The sequence below is a fragment of the Canis lupus genome, chromosome 9 (genome assembly GCF_003254725.2).
Source record: "Canis lupus dingo isolate Sandy chromosome 9, ASM325472v2, whole genome shotgun sequence".
In the NCBI taxonomy this organism is placed as follows: domain Eukaryota; kingdom Metazoa; phylum Chordata; class Mammalia; order Carnivora; family Canidae; genus Canis; species Canis lupus.
Window position 1 is genome coordinate 61,478,360 of NC_064251.1, and position 24,660 is coordinate 61,503,019.

The 24,660-nt window shown below is 51.5% G+C and overlaps 1 protein-coding gene across 8 annotated transcripts; it reads right to left on the reverse strand.

The window, feature by feature from the left end:
• Positions 1–782: 782 nt before the first annotated feature.
• On the reverse strand, positions 783–22,632 carry PTGS1 (prostaglandin-endoperoxide synthase 1). 8 transcript variants are annotated; one of them, XM_035720875.2, is made up of 11 exons: positions 22,515–22,632; positions 22,326–22,424; positions 15,692–15,808; positions 15,194–15,334; positions 14,833–14,976; positions 12,209–12,390; positions 12,013–12,096; positions 9,311–9,557; positions 7,195–7,481; positions 3,707–3,854; positions 783–1,903 (listed from the first exon to the last, which is right to left on the reverse strand). In XM_035720875.2, the coding sequence occupies exons 1-11, from the start codon at positions 22,519–22,521 to the stop codon at positions 1,548–1,550; spliced, it is 1,812 nt and encodes a 603-aa protein (XP_035576768.1). In that variant the 5' UTR covers positions 22,522–22,632; the 3' UTR covers positions 783–1,547. The 8 variants fall into 8 exon arrangements, with proteins under 8 accessions (XP_035576768.1, XP_025330822.1, XP_025330820.1 ...); XM_025475037.3 differs by having other exon boundaries at positions 11,995–12,096; XM_025475035.3 differs by having other exon boundaries at positions 11,995–12,096; positions 22,326–22,596.
• Positions 22,633–24,660: the final 2,028 nt, after the last annotated feature.

Here is a 24,660-nt window from a genome sequence, read left to right on the forward strand (position 1 = left end):
AGGGGGAGAGCACAGCTCCAGATTCAGCCAGATCCAGGTCCTGGCCTGTCCCTGGCACCTGTGGGGCATGTCACTGAGCCATCCTGAGTCTCAGTTTTCTTGTTTTTTTTTTTTTTTTAATTTTTATTTATTTATGATAGTCACACAGAGAGAGAGAGAGAGGCAGAGACACAGGCAGAGGGAGAAGCAGGCTCCATGCACCAGGAGCTCGACGTGGGATTCGATCCCGGGTCTCCAGGATCGCACCCTGGGCCAAAGGCAGGCGCCAAACCGCTGCGCCACCCAGGAATCCCAGTTTTCTTGTTTTTGAAATGAGGATTATACCACATACTTCACGCTCTTGGGTTAGAATAAATGAGAATTAAATGTGGAAAATTGGCACACAGTAAGTGCCCTCCTTCCCAGATACCCTTCCTCTCTGCCCTTGTATGCTTTGTAAGGGAGGGAATCGGTTTTTTGTTTTGTTTTTTGTTTTGTTTTGTTTTGTTTTGTTTTGTTTTGTTTTGTTGAGGGAATCGTTTTAGCCAGACAGTGGAAACCGAACACTCTGCCTCCTGGGGCTTGTATCTTCTTAGGAGAGCAGCCCGTGGAAGGGCAATGCCTGACCCACAGCGGGGAAATGGAGCATCAGTGGTGGAAAAGTTAGGTCATGACAGCCTCTAGAGTCAGTGGAAGGTATCATGCTACGACCTCTAGCACATTGAGCTGGCAGCTTGGAGAAAGACCACTCCAGTGTCGCTTCTGCATCTGGGAATGGGATGAAAAGTAATACATAATAGGCATTTTGGAAAAAGAATTTTATTAGTTTCATGAGAAACAGCTGTCATGAGTCAAGACAAAGATGGCAACAGAGCTCTGGTGGCCTCCAACCAATGACCTGGAAAAAGCCCACCTGTTCTAGCTCCTTGGACCAGGGTCTGAGTCAGCGTCCCAGGAAGAACACTCTGCCCCCTAAGTCCTCGGGGCAGGCACAGAGGCAGGCAATGCACTCTGGTTAGGCTGTAGATTCTCCTGCTTTGGGGGTATCTCACTGAACAGGAAAATGAATCAAATTACCATTCTAGGCATTCAGAGCAAGACTGATCTGGCATACCAGCCACTATTTTGGATCAGCAATCAAGAGCACAACATTCTGAACTGCCAGTGAAAAAAATCAACATGCTGGAGGGCTGCCCAGAATTCTAGAATGCAAAATAAGAATCCCCTATCTTTCTAGATGATTCTGTCAGGAGCTTCACATTAGAGAATGCCTACGTCTTAAGTCAACCAGAAGTCTGACATTCTAGGTTGTCGGCCAGGAACCAGTGTTCTGGCTTGCCAAAGAAGCATCACTCCATCCATTCTAGATGGTCAACCAGGAATTCAGCATTCTAGAATAACAAACAAGACCATGATATTCCAGATAATGGGTGAGAGACACAAAGTTCTAAATGTTGACCTTGATATTCTTGAGGCAAACCAAAGACCCAACATTTGGGATTATTAACCCCAGCCTCAGCATTCTGGGATGACAAGTCCACCCTCCAGAATGCTGCTGCTCTGCCCCCTCAGAGCTCTGTGGACGGCCGCTGCACACCAGGCCCGCCATCCTGGTGGGGGTCAGGCACACGGAAGGAAACATAGGGACAAGTCTTGGTGTTAAGGCAGACCAGCTTCTTCAGTGTGGCTGTCTTGACCATATTGAAGCCCATCTCACCACCGAATGTGCTTGGCTTCCAGTACTCTGGAGAACAGATGGGATTCCCTAGGAGGCCCTTAAGGGAGAAGGGAGCCCCAATTTCTATCATACTCTCTCCAAAGATGGAGTTTGGATGGCACTTCTCCAGAAGAAGCCCCGGGTAGAATTCCAAGGCATCAATGTCTCCATACAGCTCCTCCAACTCGGCTGCCATCTCCTTCTCCCCTGAAAGGAGGGGAAGCTAGAGTCAGAGATGTGGTACCATTAAGGTTAATGTGAGGAGGGAAACTTCTAGGCCCACCTTTTTCTGAGGGAGAATATGGAACTTCAGAAGAGCAACTGAACAGCTGAGCACATGCCCTAACATCTGGCCTGGCTCACTGACCCTTCTTCCATGGCTGCATCTAGAGGAGAAATTTGCTGCTGAAGAAGGAGTCAAGGGCCTAGACTGGCCACCAGACAACATGTGACCTTCAGCAACTCATCTATCTTCTTGGTGCCCTAACTGCCCGAGGGAGACACTCTCCATCTGGTTCAAGTCCCTTTATGCTACTGGAGCTCAGAGATGTAATGTAACTTGTCCAACCTCACACAGAGATTTATTTAGTGCTATTTTCCCTCTCTGGACTTTCATGGGAGATTAAAGAGTAACAGAATTATGGGGAACTCTCTCCTCACAATGTGAGGCCCACATGTTCACAGACAGTGACTAAAGGGGACAGACATAGAGCTTCTCTATCTATTTCCTCAAACCCACCCTCTAGAAAGCACTAGTACACAGTCATGGGTCATATCACAACCTGGTCAAATCCTCCCACTGTTTGTGACAAGAGTTCCCAAACTCTTGGCTGCCCAATGACTAGACTCGAAGGAGAAGGAGAAGGAGAAGGAGAAGGAGAAGGAGAAGGAGAGAAGAAGAAGAAGAAGAAAGAAGAAGAAGAAGAAGAAGAAGAAGAAGAAGAAGAAGAAGAAGAAGAAGAAGAAGGAAGAAGAAGAAGAAGAAGAAGAAGAAGAAGAAGAAGAAGAAGAAGAAGAAGAAGAAGGAGGAGGAGGAGGAGGAGGAGGAGGAGGAGGAGGAGAAGAAGGAGAAGGAGAAGAAAGAAGAAAGAAGAAGAAGAAGAAGAAAGAAGAAGAAGAAGAAGAAGAAGAAGAAGAAGAAGAAGAAGAAGAAGAAGAAGAAGAAGAAGAAGAAGAAGAAGAAGAAGAAAGAAGAAGAAGAAGAAAGGGGCGGCTCAGTGGTTTAGCACTGCCTTCAGCCCAGGGCCTGACCCTGGAGACCCGGGATTGAGTTCCATGTTGGGCTCCCTGCGTGGAGCCTGCTTCTCTCTCTGCCTATGTCTGCCTCAGTCTCTCTCTCTCTCTCTCTCTCTCTCCCCCTCTCTCTGTCTCTCATGAATAAATAAATAAAATCTTTAAAAAAAAAAGAAGAAGAAAGTATACATATTGTACACACACACAGATTATTGGACACCATGCATGCCTACTGAATCAGAATCTCGGGGAGAGAGATATGGGATTTGGTATTTTAAAACCATTTTCTAGGCAATTCTTAAGCAGCTGGTCCATAAGTGGGTATTTAGGAACCACTAGGTGGAGTAAAACCCAAATCCTTTCACACAGAATCCAAATTTGGCTCCAATCTGCCATCGCTAACTCCCACCCTCCCCACACATAAGCACCTTGCTCCCACTGCTGTTCTCCCTAACAGGCTCATTCTTTATGACCTCTGCACCTTTGTACTTTCTGTTCTTCCACATAGAATACCTTTCCCTCTATTCTCCATCCAGAAAAATCCTTATTTATCTCCTTCAAACCCAGCTGAGAAGCCACTTTCTTCCCCCAAGTAGGGTCATTTGCTCCCATCATCCCCAACCCCCTCTCCAACACGGTGCTCACACCTCTCATGATCCCCACAGTCATAGCACTGGGGGGGGGTGTGATAATAACCCCACTCTTTCCACAATGTCCCCCTCACTCTACTGAGAGTCCCTCAAAGGCAGGCCCTATGTTCAGGAAACAGCTGTTCACCTGTGAGTTCCTGGAAGGACATGTAGGGCCTCATGCCAAACCTCTTGCGGTACTCATTGAAGGGCTGCAGCCGCAACTCGCGGGATTCCTTGATGGTTTCCACAGCCACGTGCAGGACATGGTGGTCTATGTTTCTACCTCCACCAATCTGCCAAGACATAAACATAGCTGCAGTCTGAAAGCCAGGCCACACTGTCCCGGAGAACTTCAGGTCAGGAGCTCTTCCCAAGCACAGACAGAGCACGGCTGGACTCAGCAGCCACCATGCTAGGGACCTGGCCCGGGGTCTGCTGCTGTCATGCTTTCTCAGGGACACCCCTGAGTCTTAGCTTCTTCATCATTTAAGTGGCAGTGGGCCAGGAAGACATCTCCATTGCATTTAGGTGAGAATCCCAACATCCAGTTACAGGAGGTTCTACAACTATTAGGTTCATTAACTAGAATTCCATAAAAGAGGGGCCAGCATGGCACCAGCTCAAACAGAGGGGAAGGGCATTCTGGCCCTGGGAATGAAATGTAGAGAGGCAGAGGGGTTTCTGAGACAGCAAATGAGGGACAAATGGATGGACGGATATTAGTCTGGGGGGCTGAAGCTTTATGGCATACTTCAAATCCATTATTATCAACGAATACAGAGGGGGGTCTTACTAAGGAGTGTTTTTCAATTGGTTTTCATTCCCTGTTAAAAAAGTGAACCACTATTAACCAACCACCACTAGGAAAGATAAACTCAGAGCCAGATGGTAGGAACACAGAGTATCATTCACAGCAGTTAAAGCCACCCATGGGAACACAGGTGACTCTGTGTTGTTTCTCCTTCTGCCAAGTGTCCTGGGGGGGAGCGGTCATAAGCTAGCAGGGAGGGAGCTAAAATTTTGCCATGAAAACCATAGTGTATATACAATGTTAGCTTAACTAAACTTGGAGTTTAACTCCAAGACCAAGGGGTGGTGTGATATCCTGTGAAGGGAGATAAAATAGAGTTCAAAGCTCAGGGAACCTGGTAAGATCAAAAGTCCGCAGAGAAAAATTCTGATTCATAACAGTTAAGGAGTATTAGTCTAAAGAAAACTCAATTTTCTTTCATCTCATTGCTTGGGATGTATTGACAACGTCAATGCTTAAGAAAGAGTTTTGTTTAGATAAAACAAATATAATGGGGTAGGAAAGAGGAAAACCATGGTAGGATGAAATCATTCACCTTGGATCAAGGCTAGCAGAGGCCACTGCCTATCTCATCTCTGCCATTTACAAGCTGTGGGACCCTTGTGGGTTGATCTATGTCCCCCAAAGAGATATGTTGAAGTCTTAACCCCTAGCACCTGTGAATGTGACCTTATTTGGAAATAGATGTCATCAAGCAAAGATGAGGTCATAGCCCATTATGGGGATCCTGATCCAATAATGACTGGTATCCTGATAGAGAAAACGGACTCAGGGAGACTCCATGTTGGAGTGATGTGTCTAAGAGGATTGCCAGCAGCCAGCAGAAGCTAAGACAATGGCATGGAACACATTCTCCCCGGGAGACTTCAGAGAGAGCACAGCCCTGCCCATACCTTCTACCCTCCAGGAATATGAAATAATAAAATAAACTCAGTTTGTAGTCCTTTTTATGGCAGCCCTGGGAAACTAAGGCAGGGACCTTGGGCAAATTACTTGTTTCAGTTTCATCATATGCAAAAATGGGGAAGGTAAGAGCACCCACCTGATCTGGTTGCGGTAAACAAGCAAGATAAAGTATGCAAAGCAGTTATCATAGTGTTGGTCCCATGGTAACCCCCAAGATGGCAGCCATGCGTAGCAATGATCAGAGAAAGCCCTGTTTTATCGCTTCTCATGCTTTCTTGAGCATCCCAAGAGCCAACACACTTCTGTCGCCCTTCTGCCTCGGACCAAGTACAACACCAAGGCTTTTCATACAGTATCAAGGCTGTTCCTTGAAAATGCTTTGCAATCCATACAGCCCAACACAAAGCTAAAGCTACTGTCGCTGTTCATGTCTGTGTCCCCACAGAGAACAGAGGCCATAAACCAACAAGCAGCTGCCCATTGGTGGCAGTGTGCACTAATTCCAGTCAAATTACCGGTGGTAAACCTAAATCCACATGGTGCCACAATGTCATGATAAGGCTTGGGGACAAGGATCAGAGGGAAACAGGGGTGAAGGGAGCTGAGACAGAGGAGATAGGAGTTTCCAAGCATGGGGGAGGGGATATTTAGGAGGGAGCTAGTTAGAAATTCCAGGGAAAGGGCTGTATTAGTTTGCTAGGGTGGCCATAACAAAGTATCACAGCACAGGTGCCTTAAACAACAGAAATTTCATTACAGTCTGGAGGCCAGAAGTTGAAGATTAGAGTGTCAGCAGGTGAGTTTCATTCTGAGATCTCTGTCCTTAGTTCACAGATGGCCCTCTTCTCCCTAAGTCTTCCCACTCTGCATGTCTGTATCCTAACCTCCTCTTCTTGTAAGGACACCAGTCACAGTGGGACTCACCCTTTGGCCTCATTTAAACTTAGTGACCTCTCTTAAGGCCCCGTCTCCAAATATAGTCACAGTTGAGACACTGGTTGTTAGGACCTTAACATATGAGTGGGGGATGGGGACAATTCAGCCCAAAACAGAGGCCTGTAATTTCATAAAGCCCTACTAGGTAAAGACACTTTCACATACATTACCATATCCTGAATGTCCTCGTGGTCCTCAAATCACCGTGCCCTCTGATGTCCAGGCCCTTGCCATGCTGTCCCCTCCGCATGGAGCACGGTCATCCCCTGCCATCAATACTACTTCTTTCCCTGAGAGAGCTCTCTTCATCCTTTAGATCTCTGCTCAGACATCATCTCCTTATCTTACAGCTCTCGACTCTGGGTCACAAGCCCTCTCCAAGTTCCCAGAGCATCATAGGCTCTTTGTATTGTGGCTCTTAACATGTTTTTATAATTCTTTTTTTATAAAGATTTTTTTTTATTTATTCATAGAGACAGAGAGAGAGAGAGAGAGAGAGAGAGGCAGAGACACAGGCAGAGGGAGAAGCAGGCTCCATGCAGGGAGCCCGACGTGGGACTTGATCCCGGGTCTCCAGGATCACACCTCAGGCTGCAGGCGGCGCTAAACCGCTGCGCCACGGGGGCTGCCCTGCTTTTATAATTCTAATAACATCAAAAAAAGAAAGCACCCGACACAATGTTTTACACAAAGTACATGCTCATATGATGTTAGCTGTTATAGGAGTATCATTTCTCGCTAGGGTGTCAGTGCCAAGGGGACAAGGACCCAAGAACTATGTTGATCTTACTTGCCACTCTACCCCCAGCACCTGGTATTGCTGAATGAACAAAAGAACAAGAGGAAGAATAAAGGAATGGATGAGGGAATGTGGGAGTGACCTTGCCCCATGGAACAGAAGAGAACACTGGGGTTTGGGTCTGGGCCGGATGCTTCCCAGAACGCCCTGCCCGCTCCCTCTTCTCCCTGTCGAGGCATACCCGGCCGGCGCTCTGGCGAGAGAAGGCATCCACCAGGGCCTCGATCCCGTAGTGCGTCAGCATGGAGGTGTTGAACAGGAACTGCTCATAGCTGTACTCCTGGGAACCCACCCAGAAGGAGTCTGGCATGAGCGGGTGCCAGTGGTACAGCTGGTTGAACTCCATGGCGATGCGGTTGCGGTACTGGAACTGGGCGCTAAACAGCAGCTCCGGGTCGAACTTCAGCTGCAAGAAGTAGCCACTCAGCTGCTGCACATACTCCTCAATCACAATCTTGATGGTCTCCCCTGGGACAGAGGATGGGGACAAGGGTCAAGGAAGCACCGAGACCCAGCCACCGGGCTCGGCTCGGGAGGCAGGCCAGTTTGTGAAAGGTGCTTGCTTGCTCTTCACTTCCTTAGTGTGATTATTGGTGAATTCCGGGGGGCCACTTTCACTGTGTCTTTTTTTAAATAGGGGTGTGCCAACAAAGCGTTCCGTCTCAGGTCGGACCCGTGTCCCAAGACAAGAGCCCTCAGCTACTACCACGTTCCAAAGGGAGGTTGTCGGCTCCACTAAGCGGGACATGGAGAAGTGCCCAACAGTTGGGTCTGTGGCTAGGGGTGACCACCCTCCCATGGCCCATGGAAAGAGGTGAGAGCGGTCGCAACAACGGGAGAGTGGAGATGAGCTTCATGAGGGCTTCCAGCCTGCAGACACCCTCCAGGGCTGCCAGGGGGCTTCAGAGAGACCTCTCAGCTGCCACCGCAGCAAAACAGGGAGGCTGAGGGTAGAAGATGAATCTGGTCCCATTTATATTCCTCATATGTTCTTATATATCAGAATTCTCATAAATAGCTTTTCCTCGGCCCTCTCAGTAACCTGCTATAGAGTAAAGAGCCAGGAAAGAAACAAATTAAACATTCTGTAACGGAATGAAAACCAGTCATTTAGATCGGAAAAGAAACGGATTCTTTTGGCTGATTAGTCAGGAGACAAACTGGCTTCTAGCAAATTGATTTGGAGCCATGAAACTGGCCATCGGCGGCATCTAGAACCTGGCGTGACCATTTCTAGGCAATCTGAGCTTGGGGTGTGAAGGTAAACCTCACCTTCCTGCTCTGTAAAATGTGCGGGGTGATGCTACGGATAGGGCCGTTGGGAATAATAGACAGCACCTACGTGGCCCAGGGCCCCACGTAATTGGGAGAATGATCACATGCAAGTGGGAAAGAGTGCTAGGTGTAGGCATGTGGGGAACCCTCCTGCTCCACTCAGGAAGGAGCTCCCCTGGGATGAAGGTTGTCGGGGAGGATGAACCAAAGCACTGGATATACGGCTTCATCACCTTGTTCACAGTTTCGAATAGCAGTCAACACTCTGAGCAGCCTCCAGCTATAGACTTGCCCTCTCTGATCAAAGTCTCCAAAATGCTGGGACTTAAGAACCAGCTCTTTCTTCTTCTCTAGGCTGTTCCTATCCCTGATGCCTGGCTCTTCCAGGCTTTAGTGAATCAGGCAATATAATTGGGACCAGCCATGCCCAGTGATGCCCAGAGGCAGGGAAAAGGGATTCCTGGTGACTCAGAGTGAACACAGTCTGGACAGGGGTGTCAGGGACCAAGCTCCCAGGCAGGAAACCATCTGACATTTTAGGCTGCAGACACGCCCCCATAGGGGACACAAAAATATCCTGTCCCTGAGTCACCCAGAAGCTACCAAACCCCAGGAAGGCAGATACACACAGGGCAGAAACAGGAGTATTCCAGAAGGCTGGTCAGGCTGGAGTCTGACCTGCACATGTTAGGGATGTCACTGTGTGCCTCTGGGGCAGTAGACAGGGAAACAGATTGGGGTGGCTAATCAAATCTGCGGCAAGTCACCCAGCTAATGATCAACCATCACGGCCACCCATTTTCCGAAGGCCTACTATGTGCTAAGTGCTTGTCATCATCTCAACAAATCCTTACAATCATCATTAGCCCCAAATTCCAGATTTGGAAACTGAGCCTCGCAGAGCAGAAGAGCCCTGCTCAAGGGCTTATAGCTAGCATCTCGCCCCAACTCTCTCTCCCCAAGCCCCCCAACCCCTGCCTTTTAGGACAGAGGACATGACAGGGTAGGTCTGGAGTCCTTACCAATGAGGATGAGTCGGGCCGTCTGGAAGAGTTGCTCATCACCCCAAGTGGGGTGCTCAGCCTTCAGCAGGTCACACACACGATTGTGCTCACGCAGCCAGAGCGTGGCATAGAGCATGAGCCCAGGAAGCAGCCCAAACACCTCCTGGCCCACGGCCATCTGACTCTGGGGCAGAATGCCCCGTGGGTAGTGCATCAACACAGGCGCCTCCTCCACAGATGGCGGGTACATCTCTCCATCCAGAACCTGTGGGATGGGACCACCTGGCAACCCGGGGACAGCGTGGGTGCCTGCACTTGCCACAGCTGACATTCCCTAGTTACAGCTGTCCATGTCACACAGAGCAACTGCCCACCCTCCCTAACCAAGGCCTGCTAATTCTAGCTGATTCTAGTTCCTAAATCTTAGAATGGGTCCTTTTCTCTCTATCCCCTCTGCCACCCCCTACTTCTAACCACCCTCATCTTCCACGCTGACCCTTCTCGTCAGTGGCTCCCTATGTCAACCCTTGCCTCCAGACAGTCCATTCTCAGCACCGCAGCCAGAGTAATCCTTTAAAAAACACAAATTTAGTATCATGTCCTGGCTTCAAACCCTCCCACGTTCTCTCTCTGCTCTTGGCAGAAATTGGAAATCCTAAACACGCCCCATAGGTGTCTCCCCCTTCACCTGCAGTCATTCAGGTGTCCAGCCAACCGCATGCCCCTTCCCTCACTCCCTCTGAGTAGCACAAGCTGTCCATCCTCTCCAAGTCCAAGTCCAGGTACTGTTAGCCCAGAAAGCCCATTTCCACCCCCTTAGCCTCTTGAACTCCCCTCATCCTCCCTGAAGTTCTTGATTTATCTGATCTTCCTAGGAGGGAAGCCTTCCCCACCCTAACACTTCCCCAGCACCCTCATGGCCCCTTCCTAGTGGGCGATCACAAGTGTAACTGGTTCTATGGCAGATTTTTCATTTAGTCAATAACATACACGGACCTGTAGTAGGGCCTACCACAAGCCAAGTTCTGTTCTTAGCCTTAAAGATTCAGCAGTGAATTTTTTGCCTAGATTTTGGTTTGTTTAGATTTGTGTAGTCCAATAGGGGAGTGGCTAGTCACATGTAGCTGTTGAGCACTAGAAATGTGGTTGGTGTGAATGAAGAACTGAATCTGTGACTTTATTTCATGTAGATTTAAATCTTAAAATGGCTACGTCAGCAATTGGAACATCTTTATGCTCAGAACAACTTTGGGCATGTAAATCTACTTTCTAACTGTAACTTTGTGAAATCTAAATACAGATCAGAGATCTCTAGTGAAAAGTTGGCATCCAAGGAAAATGTGCTGTGAATATAAAATACAGATCAGTTTGAAGATTTAGCAGGAAAAAAAGAGAATGTGAGATATTTGTTTAATAATTTCTGTATTGTGGGGGGATCCCTGGGTGGCGCAGCGGTTTAGCGCCTGCCTTTGGCCCAGGGCGCGATCCTGGAGTCCTGGGATCAAATCCCACATCGGGCTCCTGGTGCATGGAGCCTGCTTCTCCCTCTGCCTGTGTCTCTGCCTCTCTCTCTCTCTCTCTCTCTCTCTCTCTGTGACTATCATAAATAAATAAATTAATTAAAAAAAAATAATTTCTGTATTGAAAGGGAGACAGAACATGAGAGACTCCTAACTCTGGGAAATGAACTAGGGGTGGTGGAAGGGGAGGAGGGCGGGGGGTGGGGGTGACTGGGTGGCGGGCACTTAGGGGGGCACTTGACGGGATGAGCACTGGGTGTTATTCTGTACGTTGGCAAATTGAACACCAATAAAAAATAAATTTATTATTAAAAAAATGTATTATAGGGGAAAATATAAATACATGTGGTATGTTGTTCTATGGGATGCATACACATATAATACAAATAAAATATATAATATCTATAAAATAAAAAAAATTTCTGTATTGATTCCATGTTGAAATGGTAACGTGTTGTGCTGGCTATCCATAGGGTTAAATAAAATACATTATTAAAATCAGTTTCAGGGGCACCTGAGGGGCTCCGTGGTTGAGCATCTGCCTTTGGCTTAGGGCGTGATCCAGGGGTCCTGGGATCAAGTCCCACATTGGGCTCCCTGCAAGGAGGCTGCTTCTCCCTCTGCCTATGTCTCTGCCTCTCTCTGTGTCTCTCATGAATAAATAAATGAAATCTTAAAAATAAAATCAATTTCACCTGTTTATTTTTACCTTTTTCAATGTGGCCACCAGAGAAATTTTAATCACATATGTGGCTCACATCATATTTCTAGTAGACGGTGCTTGTGCAGGCACAAAGTCCTTGTGGAACAGGCATCCTAGCATTTGGGGGTGGCCCTAGATAGGCTGTGAGTTCCTTAAGGTCAGGACCCATTAACTCTCATGGTCAATGCTCAGTCACCTACATGAGGCACATCATAGTATCCAAATGATATGGTGGAAAATTTCAGTGTACATATGCAGACTGGAAATGTCCATCTCCTATCAAGCCTGGAAGTCTACCTCCCAGGAGAACATGAGAGGCCATGTCTGCTCCCGGTGTGCTTCTCTGGCCTGGCACCTTCTCCCCGGGTTCATTGTCTCTCTGATTCACACACTCCTCCAGCTCCTGCAGCTGGCCCTCCTAGGCTGTCACTATAGCCTCTGCCAGGGAAGACCACAGGAGGCCTCTCCCACTGCCCCACCTGTAAGCCCAGTGCTACCTGATACTTGAGTTTCCCATCCTTAAAGAGCCGCAGCTGATACTGACGGTCCAGATTGTCCCCATAAATGTGGCCAAGATCTACCTGAGGAGAGAAAGAGGGTCCACTCAGATCCCCAGGGGCTGCCTCGGCGGCGATGGCCTGCACGTGCTAAGTTGGGGTCCAGAGAAGTCCTGAGCCCCTCCTAGGTACTCACCCCATGGCCCAAGGCCTTGGTGAAGCCAGGACCCATCTTGCCAGAAGTTTTGAAGAACTGATGGGTGAAGTGTTGTGCAAAGAAGGCGAACATGAGGTTGGTGCCTTGGGGGTCAGGTATGAACTTCCTCCTGAGCAGGAAGCGACGGCCCAGGAGTTGGGCGTCTGGCAACTGCTTCTTCCCTGGTTGGGGAGGTGGGAAGGGGCAGTAGCTGCCTTCTGCCTCAGTCTCCCTGCCCCAGGACCTTCTGGGTTCTCTGGACCAAACTGGTCCACAGAGGAAGCCCAGAACAGCCTCCCTCCTACTGGATAGCCCTTGCACTTTCTCTAGCAAAAGACCCTAGAAATATTTATAGGTAAAAATAGCATGATATTTAGAATTTGCTATAGATTACTCATAAAAAAATAAGAGATGAAATAAGACTGGCAAATTATGGGTACATTTTGAAATGGAGAGATGGATACATAGCAGTTTATCATGCTTTCCTCTCAACTTCTGGATGTGTTTGCAACTTTGAAAAAGTTAATCAAGAAGGAAGAAGAAAGAAAAGTAAATAAAACAAGAAGAAAGAAAAAAAGAACTTGGACTTCCTGGCCCTGGAGCAAGGTAGTCTGTGTTTAAAACTAGGGACATGGGTACCTGGGTGGCTCAGTGGTTGAGCATCTGCCTTTGGCTCAGGTCATGATCCCAGGGGCCTGGGAGTGAGTCCTGCATCAGGCTCCCCACTGGGAGCCTGCTTCTGCCTATCTCTCTGTTTCTCATAAATATATAAATAAAAATTTTAAAAATTAATTAATAATTAAGCAATTAGTTAATTACAACTGGGGATGCTGCCTGCTGACTGTGTAAACATAGAGAATTCACTACATCTTTCCGAGCCTCATTTTTTTTATCTGTAAAATAAGGCAAATGATACCTATTTTACGCAGTATTTTGAGGCATTCATGAGATAATATAAACATGACTGAGCACTGGCGTGATGGGATCTTATAAATCAAAGATCAGTGAACTTCAAACTTTTTCTGTAAGACAGCTAGTCAATATTTTTAGGCTTTGCCAACATATGAGCTCTGTCACCATCTATTCTGCTTTGCTGTAGGGGAAAACAGTCATAGATGACACCTAAACAAATGAATATGACCAAGTTCTAAAAAAACTGTATTCACAAAGTAGGGAGTAGACTGGATTTGGGCTGTCGGCTGGAGTTTGCCAACCTATGTTAAATGACGCCAGTCTTTCCGTCTGGAGAAAAGACAACAGGTCATCTTGAAGCAGGTGTCTGTCATCATGAGAATAAGTATTAAGGGCCTTCCTTGGGGCACCTGCGTGGCTCAGTCGGTTAGGCGTTTGCCTTCAGCTCAGGTAATGATCTTGGGGTCCTGGGATTAAGCCCCATGTCAGGCTTCCTGCTCAGCAGGAAGTCTGCTTCTCTCTCTCCCTCTGCCTCTCCACACCCCCCTACCTACTCATTCTCTCTGTCTTTCTCAAATAAGTAAAAACCTTCAAAAAAAAAAAAAAAAGAGCCTTCTTAATTCCATCAGTATCAGATAAGTCAGTACCGAATGCCCACACAGAAAGGAATGACAGAATTTTTGTGTTTTGGTAAAGGCATCCTTTTATAATACCTTAAACGAGTCCCAGTGTTGAAGGTTCAAGATCAATAGAACCTCTCTGGATTGAGATGGCCAACTGGTTCCCTCCAGCAGGCAAGAAGATCAAGCACCCCAAAGGAAACTCACCAAAAGGGAAGTTGGAGGGAGTGGTCTACACCCTATAACCTGGAATCATGACTCAGACTGACACCGAGCAAGGACTGGTTCCTGCAAAAGGCTGGCAGAGTCCAGAAACTGCCAGATCCAGCTCTCTGGTAGGATAGTCATGCCTTAGGTATAGTAGCTAAATATGTGAGTGCAAACCATCAGAGTAGTGCCCTAGAGACCCAAGTAAGGACATCAATACGTATGCAACATTCTCAATCAGCAAAGACTCACAACCACGGGACTGCTCAGGACAGGCATTCAACAGCCAGGAACAGAAGTGATGTCAATGGTGGACCAACGCTTCTCTTGTTTCCTCTATACTGGAAGCAGACTTCATGGCTCTGAACTGAGTAAACCCCTGGGTTTTTGGGCAATCAAGGGGGGGAGTGGGAAGAAAGATTTAGGAAGAAGACTCCTGCCAGTGAGACCAAGTGGGGTCTCAGGCAACTAAAGGAAAGAACTCTTACTGATGAAGCACAGTAAACTACACCAGTGAAGAGCCAAACATGGAGTTAGCAACCAAAAAATAGCACGCTATTCCTTCCTACATCTCAATTTTTAAGTCCCCCCACCCCATTCCAGCAGGAGCCTACCAATTCAGGAGACAAGGGTTCAAGTGAAGAGGCACCCTGGAAATACAGAAGCACTAGTCTGACTCTGCCCTAACTTTCTAGGTGACCTCAGCAAGAGGCCCTCATTCCCTAGCCCTGTCCTTGTCTGTGGCTCTGGATATGTCATATATCTTGCCTTGGTCCACCCGTCTCAGAAATGGGTCAATAATTGCTCTTCCACCTGCTTTTTCCCAAAGAGAACAGAGCATCTCTGTGACCCCTAGGCCCAGCTCCCTAACCCCATCTCCATTACCTTTGGTCCCCATGGGCGTGGGGCAATCTTGGGGCACAGAGGGCAGAACACGAGTGTAATAGCTCACATTGGAGAAGGACTCCCAGCTGATGTAGTCATGCGCTATGTTGTAGGTGGGAGGACTGGGGATAAGGTTGGAACGCGCTATAGAGGATGAAAACAGTGGTGACAATGGGTTTCCCATCCCCTGTTACACCCCCTTCCCCCCCTCCTCTTGGGTTGGACATGTTGAATCTGGCATCACAGTCTCCCACCCACTGTCCTTATCAGATGTCAAGAATTCCAAGAGCTGGCAGGATTTCTTGCTCCCCAGATTGCGGCGGCGGGGGGGGGGGGGCGGGGGGGGGCGCACTCCACTCACCTGTGAGTACCAGACGCATGAGCATGTCACGGATGAAGGTGGCATTGATGAATTCCCAAAACCAGCGCCCATGCGTCAGCAGGAAGTGGAGGAAAGAGGGACTGGGGCGCAGTGAATTCCGGAGCCAGGTCCACAGCTCGGCTGCAGGGATAGTAGGAGGCACTCAGTCGGGATCAGAAGTATCCGGAGTGGAAGATGGGACCTGGAAACTTGGCCAGGATGGAACCAGGTAGAACACACAGGGCAGGGTAAGGGTGGAAAGTTGGGAGACGTGACACATGACAGAGCCAGAAGCAGATGTGAGTGAGGGCAGGGGCGGGGGCCAGGGTGTGAGCTCTGCCCCAGCAGGGTCAAGGAGAGGGCCAGAGGTCAAAGCCAGGCAAGGAAGGAAGACAGAGCCTTGGCCGGGGGTGAGGGCAGGATGTCGGTGGGTCTCGGGACTAGCCCAGGGGAGTCAGGGGGGCCAGGACAGGAGTGGGGGCAGGAGGCCCAGCTCACGGATGGTGCAGTTGGGGCCAGAATAGCCCGTGCGGGTGCAGTCACACTGGTAGCGGTCAAGGCCGAAGCGGACACAGATCCCTTGGTGCTGACATGGGTAGTAACAACACGGGTTCACTGCAGGGGAGAAGCAAAGATCACAGACCACTCTAAAGTGATCCCCCAACCCCCATTCTGCCCTGACAGGGAAGTGTAGGGCCAGATTTAGGGCATGGACTCAAGTCACAGCTCTGTTCTAACTCATTCAGGGGCCCTCTCTAGACTTCGGTGTTCACCTCGGGGGTCATCTCTGTTGTCCCAGTCATGCACAGAAGTCCCCGGCCCTGCCTTGTTCAGGCCCTGCTCTGGTCTCCAGCCCGGTCCACACTGTGCCCCCAGGGGAAGTCCCCTCTCTTCCCTGATGCTGTCAGGGTAGGGTAGGGAAAGAGTCCAGACCCCAACTGGGACACCAAAGGTTAGGAAACAGCTGATAAGATACTGCAGCCACAGAGATTTCTAGAGCGTTCACTTCCTGCCAGGTCAGAGCCCAGCACCAAGGGCAGGGTTTGTGGATAAGGAAGGGGGGCTTCTCTCAAACCAGCCCCTAAACTCTAGGCACCTGGACACTAGGAAGGTGAGAGTGTCCACCTTCTCTCTATTTCTGCAGAAGTGGGGTAAGAGCGGGAATCGTAATGCCCACTCACAGATAGGGAAACTGAGGCCAGATAAGGGGAACCTCACGCAGGTCACCCAGAAAGTCATACCAGACAAACCGCCTTTCACTTCCACCCCACCACCCGCAGACCCAACACTCAAGCCCAAGGAAAGAATTTTCCCAGATCCCTGTAGACAAAGTGTGGGTTTGAGGGAAGTCCCAGCCGTGGCCCATGTCAGAGAGGATTCTGGGCTCCAGGATCTTGAGGAAGGTCAGGGACCAAGGAAACAGCACAGATAGGGTTGGAAAAATCTCCCGAGTTGGTGAATGGAGCTCTGGTGTCAGCCCTCCTGCCTCCTGGTGAAATCCCCACCAGTACGTCCCTCCTTGTGTCTAATTCAGGTCTTGCCGACCACAGCCCCTTTGCTCAGATCTGCACTGCTTTAGTGATTCTTCAACAGCAGAGTCAGAGACTTCTCAGGGCTCATTTGGTGTTCATTACAGCTCAGTGAGGGAAACCGAGGGTCAGGGAGAGGGGGAGGCTTGGCCAAGGACATAGAACAGAGCAGGGCTCTCCTTGTAGACCCAAGTCTCCTGGATCTTGGCAAGGGCTGCTTCCCTGGTCTCATATCAAAAACACCAGACTCCATTGAGCAAACACACTTCCTCATCCAAGTTCAGAACCAACAGTACTTGGAACTCCTATTCTTTGCACCACTGATTATTGGGAGCCAAGAGGGTAGCAACAGGCGGTAGAAGGGTGTTGTTATCAGAGGGCATGGCCCTAGGCAAGGACTGACCCCTTCACTCTCAGCCTCTTCACTTTGCAGCACGGGGGCTGGAGAGCAGAGTCCTCCTGGCCCCCACCCAGGGGAGCACCCCAGCAGCAGCAGCACTCCCCCCAACACACACACGCACACACACACACACACAGGCGTGCCAGCAAGAAGAGAATCGCAGGAATCATGCAAATAGTTTTCCTTAAGCCCTGGCAACTCCCACATCGCACAATGGCGTCCCTGTGGAACCCTGTAGGGATGCAGCAGGGTGGGGCCAACCGGAAGAGGGCTGGACAGAAATGGCCTTATCAAGCCAACACAGGCAGACCCAGCGGACAGGACTCAGCCTCCCCTCCCAAAGCCACAGGCCCAGAAATGCCAAGGAGGGTGAGTGGATGATCACCCACAGCTGGCTTGGGGCTCTCCTCATTGATTCCTCCTGCTCAGGACGCTCTGTCCACCTGCCCACCTCACCTGCCCAGGAGCCCCGGAAGGCCCCGCCATGTGGCTCCCAACCCTGACACACGAGGCCCTCTGTCACAGATGGGTCAGTCCTACCACCAAGCAGGCACAAGGCTAGAAGCCCAGCCTTTCTCTGGGCTCATCTTCCCCACCCTTGTTGCAGCGGGGCTCTCAGAAGGACTCCAGGAGCTGTGGCAGCCCCATCCCTTGGCCCCAAAGCCAAAAGCTCTCCTTCCTTTGCCCAGAGGGCTGCTCTTCCCTAACCAAGCCCTCCAGGGCCACCTGACCCTCCCAGGGAGCTCACCTCTTGCATCTTCCAGAAAATCTCCCCTGAGAGTCCTTCGCCCTGCTCCATGTTCCCACTTGGCCTGCTTCTCTCCACCATGAGCCCCCCCAGAGAAGGGGCCACGCTTCCCCCCGACTTTCTCCTAACACTGGCCACGCCCACACTCGAGCTCCACCCGAGAGGATCCAGCCACCCACAGGATCCAGATGTGCTGGCCAGAGCTTGACAAATGTTTGCGGAGTTCATAAAATGAAGCCAAGAGAGTGGCGACCCTCTTTGGCGACCCCTGGCCAAAAAGCATCCCTCATCCGTGGTAGCCCGCTCTGAGGGCCAGCCTGGAGCCTTCCCGCTGCCTGCCCCGGAGTTCTGACCCAGCTCCTGCCCACATCCCTCTCCTGCCAGCAGAGATGTGCCCAGGGACGGCTCCTCCCACCCGGCGCAGCTGTCCAACCTTCCCTCCCTCCTGCTTCGTGATGTCTCCATAAACACCAGCCGCCCTGGGCAGGAAAAGCTCCCCAGTGAGGACAACAGCTGTCACTGGGGTCCCTGGGTGTCCGGGTGGGCAGGGAGGAGCTAAGTGCCTCTTCCCTGGGATGAGCCTGAGCACACTGGACTGTCACAGTTGCCAGGAATTCCGGGGCTCTAGCAACCACTCGCAGCCCTGCGTGCCTCCTACTCTTTTGTATCTGCTCGGCAGTCCACGGGGGCACTCCACAGGACGGGGGAGAAGACTCCCTGTGGCACAAATGAGGAATGTGAGGCTCAGGAGCAGGAGTCTGGCCCCAAGCCCCACAGCTTTGAAGTGGCAGAGCCAAGACTTGGACTCTCTTCTCTTTTCCTCCCTTCTTTCCCCTGGAGGTTCCCAGGCCTGGATCTGGGAAGCGGATGGGGTAGGACAGTCACTTTGATCCACGAACTGGGAATGACCTCAGAGGGATCACCATTCCCTGCCGCAATTAGAGTTCTAGGACTTCTCACAAAGAAAGGCCTTCCTTCAGTCTAACTTAAATCCAGCATGCTTTCATGCCAGTTCTGCTCTGTGTTCAGTGGAGGACACCCTGTATAATGAACCATCCAGAAAGGGACAGCTGGGTGGTTCAGTGGTTGAGCGTCTGCCTTTGGCTCAGGGCGTGATCCTGGGGTCCTGGGATTGAGTCCCGCATCGGGCTCCCTGCGTGGAGCCTGCTTCTCCCTCTGCCTGTGTCTCTGCCTCTCTCCATGTCTCTCATGAATAAATAAATAAAATCTTAAAAAAAAAATCCAGAAAGAGAAGTGGGGAGATATAGGCACCAAATGTACTAAGTTCCCAGTACAGGGCCAGGTACCCGGTAGGTGTTGGGGAAAATGTATCAAGAGAGTGGCTGTTTTTTACCAGTTGTATATTTTCAGGCATGTCCCTTCCACCCTCCAGTCCTCATCCCTATGTATCCCAGAAAGGGGATGGAGCAGACAAGCTCTAAGATGCCTCCTTTTCTGCCTCTTCTGCCTTCTTCTCTACTCTGGTTCAAGCACATCTATCCCCATAAATCTCCATTATTTGCATCACTATGAATCCCCCAGCCCATCAGCTGAGAACCTTGCAACTTGCTCTCACTGAATCTTTAAGCCACCCCAGAGGTGGGGTTGACCAGCCTACTCATCCCACACATATTCCCACAGATGAGACTATCCAGGACTGTCTAGCTCCAGGACTTTCTGAGGATTCAGACAAAGAAATGTCCCCAAGCCCAGGAGTCAGGGCTCCGGGCAGGGTATGGGAACACTATGTCCACCGGGATGCAGAGGGTACCTTGCAGGTAGCAAGAGGGACCATTACAGGGACTGAGCTGAAATCTCCTAAGAATAATATTTAGAGAAGCTCTAGGGGTTTGGCTGCCAAAGAGCTGGGGGGGGGGGGGCCCTGACTAACCAGACCTGGGCCCCAGTTCCTACACTCAGCGGAGATAGCAGCCAGAGCTGAGGCACCAGCACACAAGGCCCCATCAGCTGGGCCCCCCCTGCTGGGAGAGTCTGCTGGAGAGGAAGCCCCCCCGCCCAAAGGCCCAGCTGGTACTGCAGATAGGAAGCAGCCAGCTGTGTGCAGCAGGGGGGGGGCTCTTCTCAGGCTGGGTTCCCCCCTGCCATGTGCCAGGGCTCACTGGCCTCAGGACCCTCTTGCACAGAGCTCAGAGCCATGTATCTCTTGCCAAGGAGAGAATACTAGGCCAAGTCCAGGTGCTGGAGGTGATGAACTGGAGCATTAAGACTCTGCTTGCATGGCCTTACCCTCCAAGCCAGACTCAATCTCCTCCCCTACACAAGAAATCAAAGCAACATTCTCCCTGCCATCTGCCACCTGCCCCTAGGTGAGTCTGCAGCCCTCATCTCCTGGGGGTCGGCCTTTGCTGTACCTCTAAGGGCACCCAGAGGCTCTGGCTTCCCAGGGGAGATGCCCAGGCGTCTTGCCTCACAGATCTGAAGTAGAGTACAGCCCCCGCATGCAGTTCCTTGCTGTTCCTTCCTTGACCCTGGCAACAATGCTCCTTAAAGTCTCCTGGCCCCAGTTCTGCCCCAAGTTACCTGTCCCACCCACTCACCCTCAGGCCTGAGTCCTGTCTCCTCACCCACATCCAAAGGCCCTTGCCAGCCAGCACCTGCCTCTTGTCCCACTCCTAGGTTCTCATCTGCCTCCCAAGGTGCAGAGCTTTAGGCTTCTGCTCTGCCATCACTTCCATCAGAAAGACCTTACAGAGTCTCATAGTAAAGCCTCAGAGTCCTTCTCGTCACTCACCACCTCCTGGGGATCTAAGTCAGACATTAGCACCTCCAGGAAGCCTCCCTGGGTTCCTCACCCTGGAGAGGAAACTGCTCCCTGCCTGGAGCCTCACACACCCCTGTGTGTCCCGCAGTCGTGACCCCGGACCCCCTCTGGATGACAGTCTATGGGCATTTCTGACTCCCTGTGAGATCTGGGCCCCTCTCAGCTCTGCACCTCCAGCTCCAGCCAAAAACTTAAAGCAAGTCCTTGGGAATGTTTGTGGAGTGAAAAGAGTAATTCCATTTAAACACTTGTGATATAAAGATAAGTAGAAAAGACAAAAACAAAACGGCACAGACCAGGGCTCACTGGGCATTAGTGAACACGCCGGTAGACAGGCAGGCCAGCCCTTGTTGCCCTGGGGGACTGGAGCCTCAGCACGGCGGGGTTGAAGCCTCAGAGGAAGTGGTGTGCTGATCCAGGGGCTGACAAATCGGTCACTCATGCAGCCTGGTCAGCCCCAGCTCTGCTGCTGGGTCTCAGATAAATGGACCCCTCTGGACCTCAGCTCTCCCTTCTGTAGAATGGGTCTGACACATCTCCCCGGCAGGGCTGCCGTGAGCACCAAGAAGTAGAGGCGTAGCTGGGCTTTGTAGACTGTAAAGTGCTGGTCACATGAGTCTTCTTTCTCTTCTCCCCATGAACTGGGCCTCTGCTTATCTCCAAACTCTGGAAGCACCCTCCACCTGGCTTCCCCAAATGCCACCTACTCAAAAGCCTTTCCTCTGGGAAATCTGGGCTGATTCACAGTCCTCATAGGCATCTTTCTTCTCTCAACTGAGCTCCAAGTCCTTACAGCATCACAACAGAAAACTCAGACCCCTCTCTGCAACCACCTTCCCACCAGCCCTCTCTGGCCCACATTTTCCCCCAGAGGGGAAGTGGAGACCCAGAGATCATATGGCGAGGTGGTGGAGGAAGGTATGCCCAGGACTTGCACACCTGCACATGTGCATGCATGCGCGCGACACCACACACACACACACACACACACACACACACACACACACACGCCAGCCATAAGCTCGGGGAGGGAGGCCTGCTGAGGGTGGAGTTGAATTCCTTCACCCGGAACCTGGTACATGCATGGCAGGGGAGCAGGAGTGGTGGAATTTTACAGGATCTGACTTTCCCCATCATCTCCTGCGTGATGAAACAGGGTTCTTGGAGGGGAATGGTGGTGCTTGCCTGGGGTGGGGTGGGTGGGGTTGGGGCTCTGTGGAAAGACCTTTCGAAGTGCCTAGAGTAAGACAGATTGCGATTTCAAGTTTAAACGCTTGGCCCACCATGTGCTGTGTGAGCTAGAGAGAATTAGGGCACCTGCCTGAGCCTAAATCAGCTGCCCAGTGGGAACCTCACGGCTGAGGATTTAAAGGGCAGGGTTGTTGGGGGCAAGGCAGCTGGGACAGCTGGGGGCCCGGGGCAGGTCAGGGAACCGCAGAGGCGCTCTCCCTTCCGCCAAGGCCCAGTCTCCCAGCCTGCCCTACCCCCCCCCAATAGCCTGTGGGCCCTAGCCAAGGCCCCTCGCCCCTGGGGGTCTTCAGAGCGCCCTGCTCCCACCAGCAGAGTCGGCTCCCTCCCCCATCCCAGGCCCACTGGGCAGAAAGGGGAAGCTGGGTGGGCCCCCGGGGAGGAGGGGCCAGGCCGGGGCGCAGGGGCGAGGGGGGGCCGCCTACCAGGCGCCGGGGTCCGGGCTTCCGCGGGCAGGACCGGGGGCGGCGGGAGCAGCAGCAGCAGCAGCAGGAGCAGCGGCCACCGGTGCAGGCGACTCCCCCCTGCGGAGCGAGAGGTGAGGGCTGGGCCTGGCATTCGAGGCTCCCCCGGGAGGCGAAGAGGGTTCCTGGGGGCCTCAGGGTCGAACTCACGGCTCATAGCTCTGGGCGGCTGCTGCGCTCGGGGTGCAGACTGCGGGCTCCCGGGGCGCCGGTGCCAGGAGCTCCCGCCGCGCCGGGCCCGCCCCCCGGCTCCACCTCCGCAGCCCGAGGTCCCCTCGGCGCCCCCGCCCGCCCGCTTACTTCCTCTGCTCGGCTCCAGCAGAAACACCGTATTGGTTATTCTGATCCCAACTACGGCGATTTCCCCGAGACCCTTGAGGCACTTGAGCCTTTGAAGCCAGAGGCACCAGAATCGTGTCCATTTGGTAGACTGGAAACTGAGGCCCAGAGATTATGGGCAGTGCTGAGGTCACCCAAGTCTTCAGGGCAGACCCCAGAGTACCTCAGGCTAGAAGTGGCCCCCAGAGTGGAAAAGGGGGCAGTCCAGGCTGGCATGCATGTAGTTTCTGGATGAGAAACCCACTCAGACAGACCCAACAGGGAGGACTGGCTACACCCGGAGGGCCTGGCTCTGCCGCCTTTTTTTTTTTTTTTTTAATTTTTTTATTTATTTATGATAGTCACAGAGAGAGAGAGAGAGAGAGAGGCAGAGACACAGGCAGAGGGAGAAGCAGGCTCCATGCAGGGAGCCCGACGTGGGATTCGATCCTGGGTCTCCAGGATCGCGCCCTAGGCCAAAGGCAGGCGCCAAACCGCTGCGCCACCCAGGGATCCCCTGGCTCTGCCTTCTGAGGCCACAGGTCTGTCTGACCTCTGCTGCCAGAAAACCAAGAGACCTGAGCTCCAATCCAGCCTCACAGCTTACTAGCCGTGTCACCTTGACCTGGTAGTTACCCCTTTCTGGTCTTCAGTAGTCTCATCTACAAAACGGGGATAATCACAAGAACCATCCCCGAGGATTGATAGGAGATGTGGTGAGATCCTGTACACAAACCTACTGATGCAATGATCAGTTATTAGGCGGCATTGTTTTCAGAGATCTCCCAACTCCTGGCACTCTAGCCAGACTCACATCTGCCTGCCAAGCTTCCAACGCCAACATCTAGTTCCTGGTTTTTATAGATGGGGCCACAGATCCTAGCAGAGGGAAGGGATGGGTGCAAGGTCACGCAGTCTCCTGATCATCCACAGATTTTCTCCCTCAGTTTCACCAGCACACTGAGCCATCCTGTGGGCTCCACAGAAGGGATGCCTGGCATAAGGACCGAGAAGTCCTTGGGCCAATTCCCAGGGTGGGAGGGTGAGAATCACAGGTGTAGGGTAGGAACCATGCCAGGTGGGAGAAGTGAAATGTGCTGGGCAGCCCCTCCTAGGTCCCCACCCAAACTGTTCCTGTGCTCCACTAGGACAAAAGCCAGCTGCCCCGGGGAAACAGAGCAAGCCAGGGCCGACCTGGGGAGGGAGTGGGGCAGATAGAAGCCCTAGGGCCCTGGGGTGCAGGGACAGGCCTCAGCTCCCCTCGTGCACACACACACACACACACACACACACACACCCATCGCCTAACACAGGTCCAGGGCCCTCTGGTATCTGGCGAGGAGCTGTAAGTCATGGATAATCAGCAAAAGGGATGGGGTTGGGGTAGAGATTCAGGGGTTCAGATACCAAAGAAAAAGGGACTTTCTGGTGCTGAAGAAAGGAGAGGAGAGCTTGAATGAGACCCATTTCTATTACAGGCCCTCTAGGCTCTGGGCCTGCCTGAACCTTCTGCTGACTCCTTATCCCCAAGCTACTCTTTATACTCAAAGGGACTAACACTTGAGTGGCCCTGGCCTTGGGAGAAACAGCCTTAGGCTGGGAGTCAGGGGAACTGGGTCCAAGTCTCAGTTCTTCCAGGGACTGACTTCAGACAGGTCTCTGCACCTCTCCAGGAGGCTGCTTCTCCATCCGAACAATATAAAAGTCACATCAGATGGTCTCTGCGAACAGGTCTGGCATAGAATGACTGAGCCCTCGCTGGTGCTGGAGATATTGAGATGGATGCAATGAAGGAGGCCAGAGGGAAGATGGCAGGCAGTCCTCCAGGGACAGGAGAGGTGGCAGCAAAGGTGTCAGGGCTTGGTGACCGGTTGGCACTCGAAGGAAAGAGAGGTGCTGAGGAGGGCACCTAGGTTTCTGGCTTGATGCTGGCAATGATACCCAGGGAAGGAGTCAGGGAGGGGAGCAGGCTGGAGAG

What these genes read in the sequence shown, in the direction of transcription:
- PTGS1 (XM_025475035.3), bottom strand. Translation starts at nt 22,521, where the DNA reads ATGAGCCGTGAGTTCGACCCTGAGGCCCCCAGGAACCCTCTTCGCCTC. An exon ending in GGCCCGACTCATCCTCATTG is followed by an intron (nt 7,482 to 9,310) that starts GTAAGGACTCCA and finishes CCTCTGTCCCAG; the next exon opens with GGGAGACCATCAAGATTGTG. An exon ending in CTCGCCAGAGCGCCGGCCGG is followed by an intron (nt 3,855 to 7,194) that starts GTATGCCTCGAC and finishes ATGTCTTGGCAG; the next exon opens with ATTGGTGGAGGTAGAAACAT.